At 43.7% G+C, this 21,409-nt stretch overlaps 1 protein-coding gene across 2 annotated transcripts in view; it reads left to right on the top strand.

Annotated features, from left to right (window-relative positions):
- VPS35L (VPS35 endosomal protein sorting factor like) overlaps positions 1-21,409 on the top strand; it is a 117,850-nt gene that overhangs the window by 50,334 nt on the left and 46,107 nt on the right. For both annotated transcript variants that reach the window (XM_011235811.3, XM_034670314.1), the window contains 9 exons: positions 5,048-5,094; positions 6,075-6,186; positions 6,723-6,839; positions 8,728-8,781; positions 11,557-11,637; positions 14,139-14,201; positions 15,350-15,435; positions 16,624-16,704; positions 19,052-19,115. In XM_011235811.3, the coding sequence (XP_011234113.2) occupies positions 5,048-5,094; positions 6,075-6,186; positions 6,723-6,839; positions 8,728-8,781; positions 11,557-11,637; positions 14,139-14,201; positions 15,350-15,435; positions 16,624-16,704; positions 19,052-19,115 (705 nt within the window). The remainder of the gene's footprint in view (positions 1-5,047; positions 5,095-6,074; positions 6,187-6,722; positions 6,840-8,727; positions 8,782-11,556; positions 11,638-14,138; positions 14,202-15,349; positions 15,436-16,623; positions 16,705-19,051; positions 19,116-21,409) is intronic.

The raw sequence follows: 21,409 nt of genomic DNA, 5'->3' as shown, positions 1-21,409 counted from the left end.
TTATTTGACAGAGAGAGACAGCCAGCGAGAGAGGGAACGCAAACAGGGCGAGTGGGAGAGGAAGAAGCAGGCTCCCAGCGGAGGAGCCTGATGTGGGGCTCGATCCCAGAATGCTGGGATCACGCCCTGAGCGGAAGGCAGACGCTTAACCGCTGTGCCACCCAGGCGCCCCTAGATCATTCTTGTTAATGGCTACATTTAAGGAGGGACTTGAAGGCCCTAACAAATCGACTCATGGGACTGTTACCTAATGGGAAAACTATAAGTTGCGCTTGAGATATTCTAAAATGGGAATTTTAGGCTGGTAATGCCAATCTAAGACTAGTGTTAGCCATTGCTGAATCCCTCTGACATGTATGGGAAAATCATTTTTGTTCTTTTGAATTAGGAAAAAAAAGTTCCCAGTCAAAGAGAAATTATAGGAACATGTAAACATTTCTCCTTTTAATGCCTGGAATATAGGATTTCTTTTTATTCACATTGAAATATTTTCTTTGAGATTTGAACATACCAAGTCTGGCCAGGAGGGAAGGGGCGTAAGATCAGTATATGATTTTGCCCACCCTTTCCGTGTTTGCTTCATTTAGAAAAAGAAGGAAAATATGATACAGAATATCTTTTAATTCTCTCTCTCTCTCTTTTTTTTTTTTATGAAGCCATACTTGTAAACACTGATTGGAAGTTTACGTAGTAAAAGCAGGAATACAAATCTGAAAGCACTCTGAGCTGCATATGAGTCAGTGTTAGGTTAGAAAGCAGAAGTGCGGTGTTGGCCCAACTTCTTTTGCTTTTCCTGTACTTTTGAAGTATGTAAATAACCCTCATTTGGAGATAACCTTAAAAAATCCAGCAGTTAAGTATGGTGGTGGTTATAGAAATCCGTATATGTTAGTGAAATGTCACAAAGATATACCCTTCCCCTGCAATAAAGCGTGAATGGAAAACCTGGTGAAATATTCTAGTTAATTGTATTATACCAGTGTCGCTTTCCTGGCTTTGATAATGCCCTCTCGTTAAATAAGATGTCACCATTGGGGGGAGCTGGGTGACGGGTCCTCAGGATCTCCTCTATTATTTTTACAGTCTTTTATAATTCTGTAACTGGTTCAAAATAAAAAATGTTTAAAAATCTATCAGGAGCAATCTGAACAGTAATGTTACATGCATGGTAGGGATTCCTCAGCCGTTAAAAAGAATGAGGCAGATTGATGTGTGTGTGTAGTTACATGGCAAGAGCCAGCCCGTACTAGATTCTTGAGTAAAAAAGGCAAGTTGTGGCCCAATATGTATATGACTATTCGTTACTGTAAGACAAAAACCCCCAAACCGGACTTTTATGACAAAAGTTATATATGTACGAGGTATAAACAAAGGTCTAGAAAGATAAACACCAAACTGTTGACAGTGGTGATCACTTGGAAGCAGGAGTCGGGAGGGAAGGCATTTGCCTTTTACTTACAGCACAGCAGTCGTGTGGGAACTTTTTTTACCATACGTTTCTTATTTTTATAGTTTTTATTTTTTTTTATTTTATATTTTTTAAAGGTTTATTTATTAGAGAGGGGAGGGGGGGCAGATGGAGAGAGAATCTCAAGCAGGCTCTGCACTGAGCATGGAGCCCGACGGAGGGACGGAGGGCTCTATTCCCAGACCCTGAGATCACAGACCTGAGCCAGAATCAAGAGTTGGATGCTTAATCGACCAAGTCACCTAGGTGCCCGTATTTTTATAATTTTAATAAAAGAAATGTATATATAAAGAAATGAAATGTAGGGGCTGTCCGAGTCTCCTGCACCTTCAAGTTCTGATGTGTGTGTGCAAACGAAACGCTGAGCTGCACATTTTCATGGTTCATCCCAGCCAACAGGTTTGTTTCAATCTCAGTCTGGTTTGAACTGTTGTTCGTCTTGTTCTTGCCAAATATAATCGATCCTGTCGCTTCTCAGAAAAAAAAAATTTATAATCTCTAACAGATGTGCCTGGGATCCGTATCCTTTGGCTCCCTGGACACTTACGGGTATTTCCTATATTCCTATGTGATAGCAGAGCTTTTTTTTTAAGTTACATGTTTGGATACGTTTTTAGTGTATTCATCTCCTGTGAAAGAGGACTTTTTAAGCATTTATCTTAATGGCCAGAATGTTTTGTCCATATGTTGGCATTTGCCCTAGTTCATCTTTTCAGAAGTGGTGGGCCGGGAGCTCTCATTGTATGCGTGCGTGTGTGTAAGAGAGAGAATAAGCCACATAAGGGCATGGTTTTCTGTTTGATTTTTCTCACTGCCCTGTCCCCAGTGCCTAGGATAGTGGTTAGTATCTTAAAGTTGCTCTGTAAGTAGGTATTGATGAGTGATTACTTGTGCGTGTTGGGCAGCGTCAGTGTGATAATCCTACAAGATATATCTCTTTATCAGTCTTTTCCAGAAACCACTCTGATACTGGTCTTTAGGAATGACTTTTCAAGTATGAATATCCCATGAGTGGATTAGGGAAGCCATCTGTGACATTGGCAATTTTATTGTCAGTTGGGATGCTTCCAACTACAAGGAACAAACATCTAATTGGCCCTACAAAAATAATTCAGTGTCTTTTCTCACACAGCAAGTGCAGGCTGTGGGCCAGGTAGGTTCTGTCCATCTCTCCTCTGTCATCCCCAGGTAGCAAAGTGGCTGCAGCTGTGGCAGGCATCACATCCAGACATGGCAACATTCGGAGGCAGAAAGATGAGGAGTCTACAATTCCGTGGGTTCCTGTTTAAGAACAAGGAAGCTTTTCCTTAGAACTCCCATTCCAGCAGCTAGAAATGGGTCATGTGCCCGTTGTCTAAACCCCTCACTAGCAAAGGGAATGAGGTTACTGTAATCAGTTTGGGCCTGTGTTCATTTGCTCAGGCTGTGTCTTAGTCCATTCTGGCTGTTATAACAAAATACTACAAACTGGGTGACTTGTCAGTAACAGGTATTGATTTCCCACAGTTCTGGAGCTGGGAGGTACAGGATCAAGAGACCAGCAGTTTTGGTGTCTGCTGAAGGCCTACTTCCTGCCCATAGACCGCTGTCTCTGCTATGTCTTCACATGGCACCAGGGAGCTTTCTTGGGCCCTTTTTATAAGGGCATTCATCCCACTCACGAGAGCTCCACCCTCATGACCTGATCACGTCTTAATATCATCACCTTGGGAGTTAGGGGGCCAGTCAGATCGTAGTAGGTTTCCGTAACAGACTGGATGGCTTGAACAACAAGTACGTATATTCTCACAGTTCTGGAGGCTAGAAATCCAAGGTCAAGGTGCTGGCAGTGTTGGTTTCTGGTGAGACTTGCAGACCACTGGCTTCTCACTGTGTCCTCACGTGGTCTTCCCTGTGTGCATGTGTGTTCCTGGTCTCTCTTCCTCTTCTTTTTTTTAAAGATTTTATATATTTGAGAGAGAAAGCCCAAGAGCACGAGAGAGTGAGCATGAGAAGGGAGGGAGGGGCAGAGGGAGAGGGGGAAGCAGACTCCCCCTGAGCAGGGAGCCCAACATGGGGCTCGATCCCAGGACCCTGGGATCCTGACCTGAGCTGAAAGCAGACACTTACTGGACTGAGCCACCCAGGCGCCCCTCTCTTCCTCTTCTTATAAAGACCTCAGTCCCCCTGGATTAGGGCCCCATACTTAGGACCTCATTTCTCATTAATGACGTCACTAAAAGCCCTATCTCCAAATGCAGTCATATTGGGCATTAGGACTTCAACGTGTGAATTTGGAGGGGAATTAATTCAGTCCATAACAGGCCCCAACCTGATGTTTGTGGGGCAGAGACAGAAATCTGAATGAAGTTGGGGTTCTGGGGTACGGGCAGTATGTCTCCACAATCAGCTTTCACCTTAATTATTCAGGCAACACCTAAGACACAGGGACACAGCTGGAAGGGGTACAATTGTATTAAAGACAACGAGGGGGTGGTGGGCAGATTCCTACAAATCTCATTTCCACCACTTACTACGAAGTAGTTTAATGTATCTGAGCTTTGACTTTCTCTTCTGTGAAGTGGGGATAACAGGCAGGCCTCCAAAGGCCGCTGTGAAGAGCTAACAAGAAAAGGCAAGAGTGGTGCTTAGCCTGGTGCCCGGTGAGCCCTCGGTGTCCAGGCTGCTGTATTAGCTCTTCAGTCCCAGGGTTGACCTTGTCTGTGCCATTCAAGACCTTCCCCAAACCACTGACCTAAAGGATACCTCTTCCATTGATTTTTGTAAAAAACAAAACAAAACACAGGAGCTCTTTTAAAAATACGTCATTGTCTTAAGATAGCTCTAAAGCCATTAACGGTATTCCAGTGAGTACAATATTTACTTCCTTTCGGGGAAAACATAGGCTTCAAAACTCGTTGGGAGGAAATGCAATGAAGAGCATAGCCTTTGATGCCAGACTGCCTGGGTCATGTCTGGCCCGCGGTAGACTGCTGTGTCACCTTGGTCCACACACATCCCTGTTCGATGGCTCGGTTTCTCACTTGTGCAGTGGGAGAGGAGAGAGCCTGCCTCGTGGATGGTTGTGACAGGTGCGATCGTGAAGGCAAAGTGCATTTCACCGTGCGTGGTGGGCACTAGCAAATTCTCAGTGAAATGGGGAGGCGTGTGGGGGTGTCATGGGAGAGGTGGGGAGTAAAGTAACTCCCATTCTCATTGGTGCCTAGAGCACAGTGGGTACCTCACCGTCCTGTAGTTACACTGCACGTGGGATGGTACCACTCGCGTCCTCTGCCAAAGGGTGAGGAAACCCAGGCTTCACGAAGTCATGTGACCGCCCCAAGGTCACCTTGGTGAGACTAGATTTGAACCCAAGTATGCCTGATGCCAGGGCCTCAGCTCTTCTCTGTGATACTAAGAGGTGTAAAGGTGAATTCTGCCCCCCATCCCCACTCCTGACTCCCCACCCTCGCCAGGCACTAAGCGTTATGGAAATGGACATGTGGCTCTGTTTACTTCAGATTTCTACTTTGGAGATGTGTGTGTCAGAAATGTTGTTTTAGATTCTCCAACCTGATGATTTTCATTATTTTTAATTAGGCTCTGCTAACTGAGATGATGGAGAGATGCAAGAAACTAGGAAACAAGTAAGTATTTTATTTTTTAAAAGTATTTTTATTTTTATTTTAATAAAAAAAATTTTTTTTAAGTAACCTTGGAGCTCAACATGGTGCTTGAACTCACAACCCTGAGATCAAGACCTGACCCAAGATCAAGAGTCGGATGCCCAGCCGACTGAGCCACCCAGGCACCCCAGTATTTTAAAATAAATAAAGCATGGGTTTGGAAGTGGAGCTGGTTGATATTTTTAAAAAATTTTTTATTTTTTTAATTTTTTGAGCTTGGCATGCTCACGTGGTGAGAGGACTAGCATAGTGCAGGGTGACATGGAGGTCAGGAAACTGGAGCCCAGTGTCCTGGCTTCCGATGTGCACAGCTCCACTCTTTCTTAGCTTTGTGAACCGGGTTGCTTACTTGACCTCTTTGCCTCAGTCTCCTCGTCTATAAATTGCATTTAATAATAGTCCTTTCCCCATGGTGCTTTGGTAAGGGATAGGGTCAAAATAAACTCCATCTTCCTGTCTTCCAGGCATATGAGGTTTCCTCTCTGCTCTCCCTTCCTTCCATGGTAGATGTCCCTAAGTCGCTGTGTCCCTAGGTCCTAGAACAGTGCTTTTTGTAAGACATGGAGATATATATCTTATGTATTTGCAGCCTGGATCAATATTGTGACTTAATGTTAATTTTATTAGTGTACCAGCCTATCAAAGGCTCAGTTTACATCTGTTTAAATGGATTTGATTGCTTGCTGTCCATCAATCCTGCCAGCCAGCCATCTACCCATTCATCCAGTCAATCCAACATTTATCGAGTTCCAAATGTGTATAAAATGTCATGTTGGTCTCTAGAGGTTGCCTTTTCACTCCAGCCTTTTAAAATTTTTTCCCAACCTTACCATTAAAGAGTTTTCAATTCCTCCTTCCCAGCAACATGGGTACTTAAAATTAAAGTGACTTTCATTAAGGGGCAGCTCTGCTGACGTAGGGCATGTGTATCTATCTTACAGCGCCTTGCTGTTGAATTCCGTGATGTCAGCGTTCCGGGCCGAGTTCATCGCCACGAGGTCCATGGATTTCATTGGCATGATTAAAGAGTGCGATGAGTCGGGTTTCCCCAAGGTAGGCTCTTGACCAAATGCTCCGTGGGAGAACAGGTAGGCGTTGTTTACCCGAGAGCGCTCAAGGGAGACGGTCCTTTGTGTTGGGGGGGTGGGGGGGCAGCTTGGGCCAGCAGGAAAACAGGCAACACGGAAACTGAAGAACACAGTGGAAGATGAGTTTGCGATTGGGATTGTTAGGCACGTGTCATTGCTGCCACTGAGTCCTAAATCTATCAAATTAGCTCACTGTGAAGTATTTAGGAAAGGTCAGTCTCCCATCTTTAAAAATGTATCTTCACTCATTATTTATGAAAAGCTCTGTCCAGCAGAATGTTAGGGCCCAGGAATCAGAGCAGTACACAGAGCTGGCTCGCTCTTCTGAGCAGCTCGGTCTGTCTTGCGTGTAGGCCTGAGGTAGAACTTCAGGAAGGTCATTGGAAGGTCATTGGAAGATGAGCCCTGAGACTAGCTTAAGTATTACGGCCTTTTCCTCTAAGCCTCGAGGTGCTCTGATTTAAAATCCCCAGTATTGTAATGGTTCGCTTTTTTTCTTAGCATCTCCTTTTTCGCTCACTGGGGTTAAACTTGGCCTTGGCTGACCCTCCTGAGGGCGATCGACTCCAGATTCTCAACGAAGCTTGGAAAGTCATCACTAAGTTGAAGAATCCGCAGGTGGGTGACCATTCAGACCTTAGATCAACCGACTGCCTTTTGTCCAAGTTCTGCAGTACGTTCTTTCCTTTAAAAAAATTATCTTTTGACTAATCATATGTGTGGGTTTGTTTTTTTTTTTTTTTAAGCAATACTTCTTTTAATTGTTTTTGCTAACCTATAGTGGAAAAGTGATAGCTCTAAAGGTATATTTGATTTTTGTATCCTAATTATGTCTAATTCTTGAGGCCTTGGGATCTAAAAGTGTAAAATTACAAACATTTGAAACCTTAAAAGACCTCTGACTTTGCAAACAGCATCCCAAGTACAGCTGTGTGTAGTATTAGGATTTGAAAGCAACAACTCAGGAAGATATTCCTAAATGGAAGATCAGCAGTCAACCTGTAATTAGCAAAAGGGAATTCTAGCTATTATCCCTTGAACCGTTGTCCCCTGAACAGAGACTTCGGCGGCTTCTTTCTCCTCCCACTTCAGGTCAGGGAGTCTATCAAAGACGGACCAGCTGGTACTAGGTGCTGAAGGCATGCAGTGCCATGGTGTTGGACATTTGGGTTGCACGTCTCACCATCCTTGTTGGCAATACGCCAGCAAGTTTTGTGGCTGCCACTAGGCCTAATCTCATTCATTAGGGTGGAGCCCTCATGACCCCATCACCTCCCAAAGGCCTACCTCCTAATGCCATCCCACTGCAGGGCTGGGATTTTCAACACAGGCGTTTTGGACGCAAACATCTAGTTTGAAAACCAACAAATAACTCAGTATGGGTATGTAACATTTGACACAATCATTTACCAAGAAGGAAATATTAGAGTGAGTTCGGTTATAAACCCCTTTCAGGTCACCACATTTACAATAGTATATTGAGAATACTGGCCTAGTTTAGAAAAATCCGAAACTTGTTTACCAAATCACACCACTAGGTTAAGTTTAGCAAAACCCTCACTAAACTTCAGCTGTTGAAATTCTGTTTAACCTACCTCTGATCGGCTAACTGAAGACCTTATTTAAAATGTGTTAAGTCCAAGGCCACCGGGCCTTTGGTGCCTGTGTGCGAGTGCTTCCAAGCAACCTTGCGTCAAAAGGCCATGTTAATGGTTTTGTTCAGTCTTTAACTTCACACGGCCTTCTCAGCTTTCTAGTGAGAACTTCAGATGGTCCTGGTTGTTCTTGTGTGAGTGAGGTAACTATTTTTTTTCTTCCCTCCCCATTTCTTCTTTCTTTTCCTTGAAGTGTAGGAACAGAAGAGATACGCTTGCAGAATGAATTTTTCCTCGAGCACTTTTTTTCCCCCACCTGAGTGCTTTTCAGGGCAGAATACCCGGCTGTTCACTGCCATTTCCATGACCATCCCATGGTCTCTCTATGGGTCCTCCCCCTTACTCGGATCTAACACATAATTTCCTACCTGACATTTTCAGTGCTTTCTTAACCTTTTTACAACATACACATCACCCCTCTATCAGAAAAATGGCTTTTTTTTTTTTAAAGTCAGGGAGCCTGTTTTTTTTTTTTTTTTTTTTTCCAAANCTCAGAACGTGCACAAATCACATTTAATTCTGGTCTCCAAACAAATCTGCCATCAATGTCTCTGCTGAAGTGTGACCCGGATTCGTGACTTTTATCTCCACTGCCTTTCAGTTTTTCCCAGATTTCTATCTTAGCCCAAGTAGCAATTCAGGAATGTTAGTTTCCTACCACTTCTGTATTTCTCGAACTCACTTCTTAGGGTAAAATATATCTGTGGGCTAGACTTTTCTGTAGATGAACCAGCCGGTCTTGAAGTTCTTTGAATTGTCAGAGCCTTTGAAGGTTTTTTTTACGTGATGACCTTTACCCATAAGGTCAGTCGTGCTCTTACTGCAAAGACGTGTTTGCTCTTTCTCCGCAGGACTACATTAACTGTGCCGAAGTGTGGGTGGAGTACACCTGCAAGCATTTCACGGTATGTGTGGCCTGTGGTATTGTTTTTGGAAGAGTTATATTTTTATTCATGTTTTAATAATGAATGAGGCTAGCTGAGGCACTTAGGCATTTTACAATGGTAATTGTCCTTAATTTATAAAAATCACATCCTTCCTGTCACAGTGTGGTGGGGTGTTAATATGTACACTGTTAAAAAAGTATTCCATGCTCTCGTGTAAATTGGGGAAATGCCCCCTTATACCAAGTGAAGCAGTTTTTTTCACCATGGGATACCATAGATGCTTAAATGCGAAGCACGTTGTGACTCTCCCTGGGGGTCCAGCCAGTAGCATAAGCTTTTGAAAACTAAAGTGTGGCATACGTGCAGAAGAAGCATGCATACATCGTAAGTTTGCTGCCTAATGAATCTTGAGGAAGTACACCCATGTGATCGTGGTCCAGATCAGGAAGTAGGGAATAACTCCCCCAAGCCCCCTGAATTCTACTCCCGGTCACAGTCCCCAACTGTTGGAAGTCAAAGGCAGCCACCGACCTGGCCTCTGATTTGGTAAATTGGTTTTGGCCTCATTTTAAGCGTTATGTAAGTGCTGCTCTGTTGATTTTGTTTCTTTGGTTCAATTTTGGTTTTATGCTTTAGTTTGGAAATTTCAAACATATGATATCCCTTGAGCTCATCACCCAGAAATGATCAACTGATGACAGGTCTTGTTTCATTTGTATCTTCACCCCTTCTCCCCACCCCTGGGTTATTCTGAAGCAAATCTCAAACACCGTGTCTTCACCTTCCAGTTCTCAGCACCTATATGTAAAAGATAAGATTCCCTTTTCTGAAACCAAATCCCCATATCTTATCCTAACTAAAAAAAAAATAACACTGCTTTTAATATCATTAAAAACCAGTCAGTGTTCAGATTTCCCCAGTTGTCTTGCGATTTTTTTTAGAATTATTCAGTCAGAGTTAAAATAAAGTCTGTACATTGCAGTAGACTTCTTAGGGTTCTTTTAAACTGTCAATTCTCTCTCTTTCCTCCTCCTCCTCCCCTTCCCCCCCCCCAAATCTGTGATTTATTTGTTGAAGAAATTGGGACCTTTGTCCTGTAGAGTTTCCCAGTCTGGACCAGCTAGTTCATCTGGTGACGGTGTTCTTCTGTCCGTATATCCTGCCAGTCAGCAGTTAGTTCTAGAGACTTCATCAGCTTCAAGTTTTGGGCACTGTGGGTGGTGGTTGGGCGCTTCTCCTGGGAAGCTCATGGTATCTGGCTGTCTCTCTCTAACGTGGGCAGCCACTGACGCTCATTGCATCTCACGGTTTCTTGGGGGCTGCAAAATGGTGATATTTGGAATTGCAGTCCACTCTTCTTTGTTCATTAGCTGGGAAACTTGTAGAAAGAGAAACTTCTCACGTCGGGTGTTTGGTTACCCTGAGGTACAGTTTGCACAGAAAGGGCAGGAGTGCTGCTGGTTCGTTTCCTTTCCTTTACTAACTAGTTTTAGAATCAGGATCTGATTCCTTAGCATCCCCAGAGGTGACCAGTGAGTAGTGGTTGCTGTTATCTTTAGGAGCACGTGGATTTAAATATACTCGAATTACATTCTTCTTACTGATGCTCATTTGTCCCTTCTTTGTCAAGTGGATGCCTTTTCAGGTTGGCTCCTGAGTCCTTCTGACACGTTCTTCATAGTCTTGGATGCCTTCCTTGCTTACTGTGACAAGATGTTGCAGGCTCCCTGGCATATTTCTAATCCCAGACTCAGCATCAGGTGTTTCTCCAGGGAGCTCTGGTTCCTTTTAGAGCCATTGTCCGATTTATTTTATTTTATTTTTTTAGCTGTGTGACCCTAGCTAAGTCACTTAACTTCTCTGAGCCTCCACTTCCTCATCTGTAAAATGGGGATAAACATGTCCATGCCAGGGAGTTTAATGAGCATTAGGCAAGAGAGTAAACATAATGGCAACTATTTAGATAACAAATATTTGTGGTACAAATCCTCTAAATAACAAATACCAGGCACCTTACCTGTGAGCTGTGCAGCCTCAGAGAGACTTTGCCAGGAGGCTTCACTATTCCTGTTATAAGGACCAGGGGTCAGCCTACCTTTTCTGTAGAGAGCCAGGCAGTAAATATTTGATGCATTATGGACCATACAATCTCTGTCACAAGTGTCCAATTCCATCACTGTAGCGTGCAAGCAGCCACAGACAGTACATGAGTGAACACAGCTGTGTGTTCCAGTGAACTTTATGCACGCTGAAATTTGAATCTCATATAATTTTTGTCATGAAATATTATTTTTTCGGTTTGAATGTAAAAATTATTTTTAGTTCATGAGCTGTATGAAAACAGGCACAGGGTTGAATTTGGACGGTGGTTGGGTGACCCCTGATGGAGATGACAAAAGCCGAGGTAGGCACTGAGGTCACTCAGCTTGTAGGGGTGAGTCTGGGCACTTCCCACAATGCCTCGCCACGCCATCTGCCAGTGCCGGGGGAGCAACAGGCAGGGAGAAAGCGACGCGGCCGATTTTATCAGCGCTCAGGGAAAGCGGCGGGGACAGCGTTAACACCCCAGAACATTTGAGAACAATGTTTTAGTCCTGACCAGGTGCAGAAGTAGTTCCCTTCAGGACTGTGATACGGGTGGGATTTCTCCCTTAATATAATTTCCAGCAGAAGAGTTGAAACTATTTCCTGGAACACATGTGATATGTTCTGAAAATGTTAGTCCTTTCCCTCAGAAAAGTGGTCGGTGACTGCCTTTCAGTATCTAACACAGGTGTATTTTCACCCCCTTAGAAACGAGAGGTAAATACCGTTCTGGCTGATGTCATCAAGCACATGACTCCAGATCGTGCATTTGAAGACTCCTACCCTCAGGTGACAGCTTTGGTTTTTCTCATTTCCACGCTAGGAATTTTATTCTGTTGAATCACTTAGGTATGTTGCATGGGTCAGACTGTAAAGTCAGACAATCCTGGGTTCAAATCCTTGCCCTGCCATGTGGTCGCCATCTGCCCTTTACTCCATTACTTAACCTTGTTGTGCCTCAGTTTTCTTACCTGTAAAATGGGGCTGATAGTCGTACACTCAGAGTGGCTGCGAGGATTGCATGTGATATGGGTTGCTTTGGCACGGTTGCTTGGCAACGATAAGTAAGGGGCCTGTGTTTTCCAGTGAAACTAACTTTTTATTTGGACACAGAGTCAAGCTTATTGGAAAATTGAAACAATAGCTCAGAGAACTCCCATTATTTTCTAGTCAGATTCACCAACTGTGAACATTTTCCATGTTTGCTTTATCATTATCATGTGTACACACACATATGCCTAGTGTAAACTTTTTTCTGGCTCCTTCGTGAATAAGTTGCATACATCGTGCTCCTTTGCCTCTGAAGAATTCAACGAATATTTCCTAAGAGCAAGGACATTCTCTATGTAACCACAATTTGGTTATCGACTCCAGAGAGTTTAACATTAGTGTCTTCTCATTGTCTCTTCACAGCCTATACTGTACTTGTGTCAGTGGACTCAGTAACGTGCTTGAGAGCAGATTTTCCCTCTAATACAGAGTCCAGCGAAGGTTCATTTACTGTCAAGTAACTTTCCTCCTAATAGCTAAGATTTTATTTTTTATTTAATAACGTGATGTTCTGGCACTTACTGCCTGGGATCAATTTCTAGCTTCACTTAGTAGAAGAAAATTAATTACGTGTTCTTGTAAGAAGATTAGAATTCTAACATTTCGGTTCGAGTGTTTTCTCCATTTGCTAATTAAAATAGTTCATCATTAGAATTTATCGAGTAGGCACCGAGTACCTGACGTTTTTCTAGGGGTGAGGAAAACAACGTATGGTCACGCACGATGGGCTCTTCGTAAGCATCATGGAGTGAATGAAGCGTGTAGAGGAGATGGGTCATACCCTTGTGGGTCGTCAAGATCTTGGGTGCATATGAAGATGGAGATGCATTAGAATTTTTGTTAAGGAGTATTTAGTAAGACCTTGACTCCTAGGGACCCATTCAATTGAAGACTTTAACATAATAATTTTAATGCCGTCCATTCCTAAGAGAGAGGAATAATTACACTCTACGATTCTGTCATATCTAGAAGTAATTTATAAAAGGTACCCCGGGGTGCCTGGGTGGCTCAGTCGTTAGGCATCTGCCTTTGGCTCAGGGCATGATCCCGGCGTTATGGGATCGAGCCCCACATCAGGCTCCTCTGCTGGAAGCCTGCTTCTTCCTCTCCCACTCCCCCTGCTTGTGTTCCCTCTCTCGCTGGCTGTCTCTTTCTCTCTCTGTCAAATAAATAAATAAAATCTTTTAAAAAAAATAATAAAAAAATAAAAGGTACCCCAAGGGTCAGCCTGCATTCTGGGTAGCCGCCTATAAGAATTGGGAGCCCCTTGTCTTAAGCAATTTAAACAAATGATTTCAACAGCAACATGTTTAGTATAAACAAAAGTACCTGTCAGTAAATCTTCTCTTCTTGACAGTAACCAGGGGCAGGGGTTTATATTTTCCTCAGAAGGAGCGCTTCTGTGGTTCTCCCTGTCAACAAGACTGTGTGCATCTCGGGGTGAGGGGTGGTGGACATCAGTACCTGGGTATCTGAGGCCGACCTTAGAGAGTGTGCCACCATCCTCGGGGAACGATGTGGCCTTCGACTCCACCAGCAAACTCTGTTCGTCGCCTCTCCACGGAAGTCGTTGGGAAACACAGGGCCCTGACGAGCTAGAACAGGGGTCTGCAAAGTATGACCCATAGACCATATGTAATGTAGCCCACCACCTGTTATTGTGAATAAAGTTTTATTGGAACCAGCCACGCCCATTTGTTTACATGCTCTTTCTGGCTGCTTTTGAGCTGCAGTGGCCGTGTTGAGTAGTTGTGATGGCTCTGTGGCCGGAATAGTCATAGCTGACTTTAATAGCTCTCCAAGGAAAGGCACTGCACTGCTCTAGGCGCCTTACATGACACATTCCATTTAACCCTCACAGTGAGCCAGATCCTGCTTTGCTCTCCATTTTACAGAAGGAGAAGACGAGGCTGAGAAGTAGCTTCCCCAAGACTACAGAGTAAGATGGGCAAACTCAGACTGAGACAGGGCCTAACCTACCCCTGGTAATCTCCCGTTCCTGAGACATCCAGCCTTTCTGTATCGTAATTGTAATTTCAGATTATGAAAGAAGGTTGCCTTTTAGAAATAGCCCACTTCTGGAGCGCCTGGCTGGCTCAGTTGGTGGGGCATGTGACTCTTGATCTCGGGGTTGTGTGTTCGAGCCCCACATTGGGTGTAGAGATTAAGTAGAAAGAAAAGCTTGAAAAAATATTTCCAAGTTTTATTAAATAAGATGTGTTTTCTGTTCGGTTTTGCAGCTTCAGTCAATAATTAAGAAAGTGATTGCCCACTTCCATGATTTCTCCATTCTTTTCTCAGTGGTAAGTAGCGTTCCTTAATTAGCTTTGGAAATTTGTGTCTGAGTCAGAGGTTCACTTAGTGTCTCAGTCATGTTTTCATGGTGTCCCAGGCCAAAAGAAATACTTAACAGCTCCTTTCAGAAAGTAGTTAGGTCTAAACAACTTCAGTATTTATGGCATAACAACTTAATGAGTGTTCGAAAAAGGAGTACCCAGACGAGAGGAAAATACTGTTTCTTTCGTGACTCGCTCATGGAATGTGTTCCCCTCTTGAACACCACACAGCTTCTCAGACCTTGGCGTCAGACCGGACGTCCTTTTCCTCATCTCCTCTTTCACACTGATTTTCGTATGATACTCGCTTTCTGTCACACGTGCAGTCTAATGTTGGAACTATGAAATACGTTGAACTAATAGTTGTCTCAGTGTCTGACAGAGTTGAAATTTTTTTTATGTGTCCCTCACATTTTAAAATACCCCACGATGCCCCTTCACGTCAGCTGCATTGCCCTGGGCGAGTACAAATCTAGGGGATTCCTCCCCTTTCTGGTTTCCATGCATGTACACTCACAGAATTGTGTTTGTTTCTTGTTTATTTTAAAAATAGAACCTCTTATTTTTTGGAGATTCGCCATACCCCAAGCACTAGAGCAAAGTTCTAGAACTTTGCACGCGTTGCCTTGTACCGTTTTCGCAACACTGCTGGGAAGTAGGAGCGGTACGATTCCCACTTTACAGATGGGAAAACTGATGCGGAGGGGGTGGGGTAACTTGAGAAAGACGGCAGTTAGTAAATGTAGAGTCAGGACGCGGGAGCCACTCTCAACAACTGGCTTTGCTTTCTCTGGTCAATACAATCGTAAAAAAGACGGAAGCCCACCTTGTGTGTTGTTACTTGCAAAAGCCCTTGGTCATCTAAAGCTTGCCCAGATGGTTCCCAAAATGTTTACTGGCCCCACCCCTGACCCCTGGGACGTGTAAGTAGCTTTAACCCTACTAGCTTTTACAGACCTGCTTTCATGTGGGTCCTCATCTGACCTGCCGCAGAGAGGTGAACAACTCTATCTCTGCTCTGACCTTCAAAGAAAAAGGGACCCACAAATCCCTTCTAGTAACTTGTGTTGATTGCATTTAGAGTGCTGCTTTTTTTTTTTTTTTTTAATTTTTAGGAAAAATTTTTGCCTTTTCTGGACATGTTCCAAAAAGAGAGTGTGCGGGTGGAGGTTTGCAAATGCATCATGGAAGTTTTTATCAAGTAAGTGTAACACGGAGTCACCAGAAGCTTGGATTCCCGATGCCCCTGTGAAGCATGTAGATAAGAATCACTCTGTGTCCTTGGAGGCCTAATGAAATGTGTGTATTTAACATCTAAAATAACACGGAGAGGAAAACCACATTAAAAGGAGCAGCCTTGATAACAGTTTGTAGTTAGTGCCTAAGAAGACAAAGTCCTAAGTAGTAGCTGGAGCCTGGCCATCACCTACATTGTATTCCAATGTGTTTTTGGAAGGAGCAATCTGTTAATGAACTCCTTAGGGAGTAACATTTTAAAAGATAAAAATAAAGTCATACTTGTCAAGGTCGCAGAGGTAAAAAGCTTACCGTCTTCAATGCTTACATTTGTGATCAGTTTTTAAATTTAGTTGCTTTCCTTTTGACTAAATCTGCGTTTCCCCAAACAGCCTACTGTTGGTGGTACAGGAACTAAATCTAGGTGGCACGTGGAGGAGAGATTTTTATTTTGATTTTAAAAGTTGTATTTTTTAATTTAAAGTATATTCGATAATTTAGAACTAGTTTAATTGGTGTTGTCATGTACTTTTTTTTTCCTAGGACGAAGTTAAATTTAAAAAGTTAATGTCACTTTAAATATTAAATATATAAAAATGGTAAAATAAAGTGTGTTAAGATGGAACTTAAATAACCCCAGTTTGGAAAATTGAGTTAGATGTTGCTTGAATAATGTATGTTTTAAGCTTTCCTTGTGTTGTCTTCCTAAAAGATTAATTCCATATGCTTGGAACAAATACACCTCCTTTACTTACATAAAGATGTGTTATAAGACCGTGTCCTTCTATATTATTTGGAAAGCCAGATTAATAATTTTGCCTGGCATTTCACACAGTTGTAGACAGGTCGTAGACTGCTTGAGAAAGAAACATAGCAAAAAAAAAAATCGGGTTTGCCCATTTCCTGACTTAGGAAATGCAGCAGCTTTACCATGATTTTGTTGGATTTACCGTGATATTAGGAGAAGTTATAATATGTGCAAAAAAGCAAACTTTTATTGAAAGAAGAATTAAGAGAAAAACCAGACCATTACATGTTCGGTGCCAACTGGGTAATTTGCTATTCTCAAACATACGTGATAGAGGAGAAACTCAATCCGTGCCTTCATTGCCGTGAATGGACGTAACTTCTGTTGTCTTTAAATGTCTTGTAGGCATCAGCAAGAGCCCACAAAGGACCCTGTCATTCTGAACGCCCTTTTGCATGTATGCAAGACCACGCATGACTCTGTGAAGTAAGCCACGCTTAAGGCTGAAACATAACATGGATTGGGTCTTTTTTTTTTTTTTTTAAAGATTTTATTTATTTATTCAACAGAGATAGAGACAGCCAGCAAGAGAGGGAACACAAGCAGGGGGAGTGGGAGAGGAAGAAGCAGGCTCATAGCGGAGGAGCCTGATGTGGGGCTCGATCCCATAACGCCGGGATCACGCCCTGAGCCGAAGGCAGACGCTCAACCACTGTGCCACCCAGGCGCCCCATGGATTGGGTCTTAATACCACATAATAGTGCAGTGGGGAATTACTGCATTAAGCTGCCACTGTGGATAATATTATTTTATAGGGTCTATTAAAATTCATGCTGAGGAGGACATTCCGGTCCAGGAGAAGAGAGAGGTTGAGGGTAACCTTCCTGAGAAAATGAAATGGCAGATTTTTTTTTTTTTTTTTAAGATTGATTTGAGAGAGCAAGAGCAAGTGGGGGGAGGGGCAGAAGGAGAGACTCTTTAAGCAGACTTCACGCTGAGCACGGAGCCCAATGTGGGGCTTGATCCTACAACCCTGAGATCGTGACCTGAACCTAAACCCAGAGACAACCAACTGAGCCACCGAGGCGTCCTGAGATGGCAGATGTTTTTACAAAGGGATTTCTGTTGAGAGGAAAAGGCTGGTTTCATCCAAGTGAACTCAAACTCCACGTCTCCTGGAGATTTGAGAGCAGCAGATAGGATAATAATGAGTTCACTCATCCAGTAACAGAGCCTTTACAGTTTTTCTCATTATTAGACAATTATTTGAAATGCAAATGAAATGGCTTCTGTTCCTTACATGAAGGGCTCTAGGTGTCCAGTAGACTCGAAACTCAGTCCTATGCGTTGGCCTTACCTCTGGGTCAGAGGCCAAACTATCACTCCTTTTGCTTTCTAGTTTTTTTTCCTTACATGTTTCCATTTGATTGTGCTTGAAGCAGTTCCTGCTTATTTGTGGCTGAAATTTTAGTCCCCAAAGAATTTTTAAGCACAGCAGTTTGAGTCACTGGAAAATGTTACAAGAATGGAGAAGACGGTTTTGGAGCTTAACCATCAGCAAGATGAATCGTGTTTCTTTTTTTTCCTTCTGAATTTTAGAATCTTCATGATCTGGCGTGGTCCATCTCATGAGTAGTTACCAAAACCAAATATTGAGACTTTTCATAATACATGGAGCTGATAGGCTTTTTAGTTGGGCAGAAATAGAAATAAAGGCACAAAACACATCAGAAAGGCATTTGTCTTAGTAGGATAGCGGGTTTTAGCTGCGGTAAAATAGAAAGTTTCTTTCTTTCTTGCTAAAGGTATGAGATCAGAAAGTTGGGGTAGGGTCACTCCTCTGTAGAACACCATCCAAGTTCCTTCAGTCTTGTTGCTCGGCCATCCCTCTGGGGGTGTTGTCCTTGTCTCCCTGGGGGAAGCTGGCTTACCTCGACCGTGTCCGTGTACAGCCTGCAGTCATTGGAGGACAGCAATTTTCTTTCTGGGAGAAAACTCGGACCCTCACTTGTGCTCACATCCCGTTGGCCAGAACTGTCCTGTGGTCGTACTGAGCTACAGAGGGGGCTGGGAAATGGAGTCTCAAAGAATGAAAGAGACGTTGCTTTGTTAGCAGACGGTATGCGGTCTTTGCCAGTACTTACTCTCCCCTAGGATGAACCAACACACAAAAAACTTGGCTGCTGTTTTCTCTAGGCTCTGAAGTTTTAAAAAAAAAAAAAAAATTGAGGGAACTATTAATAGGCCGTCACATGTGTAGTTGGAGCTTAAGGTCGTGACATTTTCTTGTTTGTGTTTGTATTAATACTGCTATTAAATAGAGGCAGTTGCGATCTGTATTTTAAGATGCTTCTCCAAAATGAGCTGGACTGATGGTTGGAGAGGGAAGCGGGTAGTTATGTGATAAAGCAAATACAGTACAATGATGGTGGAATCCTGGTGGCGTGTGTGTGGGTGTTTGTTGTAAACTTCTTTCGACTTTGTTGGCTATTTGAAATTTTTATCCCAAAATGTTGCACAGAACTTCTCTGGAATATGAAAATTTGCAGTTGGACCTTGCTGTCCAAATTCCAAGGGAAGGAAAGTTTCCTTCTCCTTTGCTTTTAATAAACATGTCCTGAAAACACCATCTTTGAGAGAGATGAGAAACACATTTAAATTATGTTGATTTGGATGATATATTTTCATCAGAAGACACGCATACAGCCTGTTGGGAGTTTAAATCTGGAAAATGCAAAGTGTTCTTACCTGTTAAATTGCTTACTTCTCATATATTCTTTAGAAACTTTCATTTATTGCCTCAATGTTAATTATGTACCATTATTGATTTTAGTGCACTCACTCTTGAGGATGAGAAAAGGACGCTGGCATATTTGATTAATGGATTTATAAAAATGGTAAGTATTGGGGAAGAAGTTTCAGGGCACTTGGAAATGTGATGTAATTGTTTGTCCTTAACTCCGGTGAAAGCAGTTAACATTATGTTCCCTGGTGCTTTTCATTTTTATTAAGATAAGATGAAATTAGAAAACATCTTACATTAGCCAGCGCTCCCCCGGGGGCAAAGAGAGCCAAGACAAACTGGCCTAAGGAATAAAAAAAGGAGGGTGGGGTGGGATGAGGGACACAGAGTCCAGGAATGGAGCTCTCTGAAGGAGCAACTGGCTGCGGGGTCTCCTTGGTATCATCAGGACCTGCTGTCTGTGTATGTCTTGCTCGGTGTTCCGCTCTGGTGCCCTCCCAGGCAGGCGCACTCCCCTGAAGAGCTCCAGGTTCCCCTGCCCGCCCGCATTGCGGCCCAGCGGGAAGGGCTCAGCAGAAGTCCTGGGATTGAGTCTCTAGATGAACTTGGTCACTGGCTCGTCCCTGAACGGATTGCTACAATGAGGGGGAAGGAACACACTGACTGACCAGGCCTGGGGGGGCATATGCACGCCCGCACAGCCCCAATCACGTGGATTCTGGGAATGGGGAGTAGGGGCTCCTTGAGGTAGCTGCTGTGCTGCTCTTCAGGTGATGGTGAAACGATGCTGGGGGGAGGGGCAAAATTGCTGCATAACTCACCCCAAAACTTAGCAGCTTTATTTTTTTTTTTTTCTTTAAGATTTAATTTATTTGACAGCATAGGCAGGGGGAGCAGCAGAGGGAGAAGCGGGCTACCCGCTGAGCAGGGAGCCCAACACAGGGCTCGATCCCAGGGTCCTGGGATCGTGACCTGAGCTGAAGGCAGCCCCTTAACCAAATGAGCCACCCAGGCGCCCCAAAACTTAGCAGCTTTAAGTAACAGTGTTTTATTAATTCTTAACAATCCTGGGGGGTTGACTGTGGAGCCAGGCTGCTCTGTGTACCAGGATTGGGGCCATGGAGGATCCAGGACAACCTCACTCCCATGTCTGGGCTCTTGGTGCAGGCTGTCGGCGCCTCATTTCTCACTGGTGTGGCCTCTTTCTCTTGTTCTGCCATCATCCAGCCAGCTCAGCCGAGCTCTTTTATATGGTATGGGCATGGACAGAAGCTGCAGGGCCTTTTAAGACCAAACTCCAGCAATCACACAGTGACCGGTGCTGGGTCCTACTGGGTTCTGTTGTTCAAAGCACTCACGGGCCCAAGCCTTGGAGAGGGAGGAAAGTAGATTCCACCCCCAGATGGGAAGAGTCCGCAGGGACGTGCAGAAGGCCAAGCAGAGGGGGAGGGATTCTTGCAACTTCTCTGGGAACAACCCCACCATCCCCTCCTAGCCACAACCACCTTTGCTTTCATTCTTCGTGCCCAAAGCTAAAGTAGCAACTGCTGCCAGTATCCTGTTTGGACACAAATGTCAAGACAAAAGCTGACCAAGAGGAAAATAACTAGATCACTTTGAAAACGACCCTGAAAATGTGACTTGTGCAACAAGAGGGGTCAGTGTCATCGTTCACCACACTCTGTAGGTAAAATAATCCATTCTGAGGCAAAATCAGAATTAACCTTTTAGTTGCTCTGTTAGGAAATGCACATTTTACCACGTGACTCTCCTTGCCCTTTGATTCATATGCTGATCAGGTGGTATTTTATCCCTTTATGGCTTTGTCTGAGAGCCCCCCCCCCCCCCCCCCCCGCGNCCGCCCGAGTTAGAATGGAAAAGAATATGAGGAAATAAGACGGGAAACCTGATGGCTATAGTGGAAATGGCCGTGTTAAACCTCCTCTGGGCAAAAATGATTGCTGGAACAGTCAAGTTTGTCCTCCTAACCAGCTGTTCATAAATGTGAAGAAATAGGAGAAGAGGGGATTTTTATTGTTGGAGAAACTCCCATGTATGGCTCCCACCCTTAAGTTGGTGAGTTTGGTCTCCCCATCAGGATGCAGAAAGGTGTGGCTCTTATTAGGGAAAACCTCTGACCATTGGCTCCCAATAACCAAATTTATGTTCTGTGAAAAGGCCACAGCTGACAAACAAAATTCCATTATTTCCTTTCCAGTAGTTTCCTTTAGCCTGGGAAATCCGATTTACATTCTGAGATTCTGTTCTATACCCTTTGGTCTTTTTATGTTCTACTCCAGTGTTCACGTCATAACGATGAGGTGGTATAGTAATACTTCAGTTATATGCTAAGCGAAGTCACATAAAGTCTAATTGGAGTATATTCCAGTGTGTACGCGCACTCGTGTGTGTGTGTGCGCGCGCGCACGCTCGTATATCCTTGGCATT

The sequence above is a fragment of the Ailuropoda melanoleuca genome, chromosome 10 (genome assembly GCF_002007445.2).
Source record: "Ailuropoda melanoleuca isolate Jingjing chromosome 10, ASM200744v2, whole genome shotgun sequence".
Lineage (NCBI taxonomy): Eukaryota > Metazoa > Chordata > Mammalia > Carnivora > Ursidae > Ailuropoda > Ailuropoda melanoleuca.
This window is presented reverse-complemented; position numbering and strand designations above follow the sequence as displayed.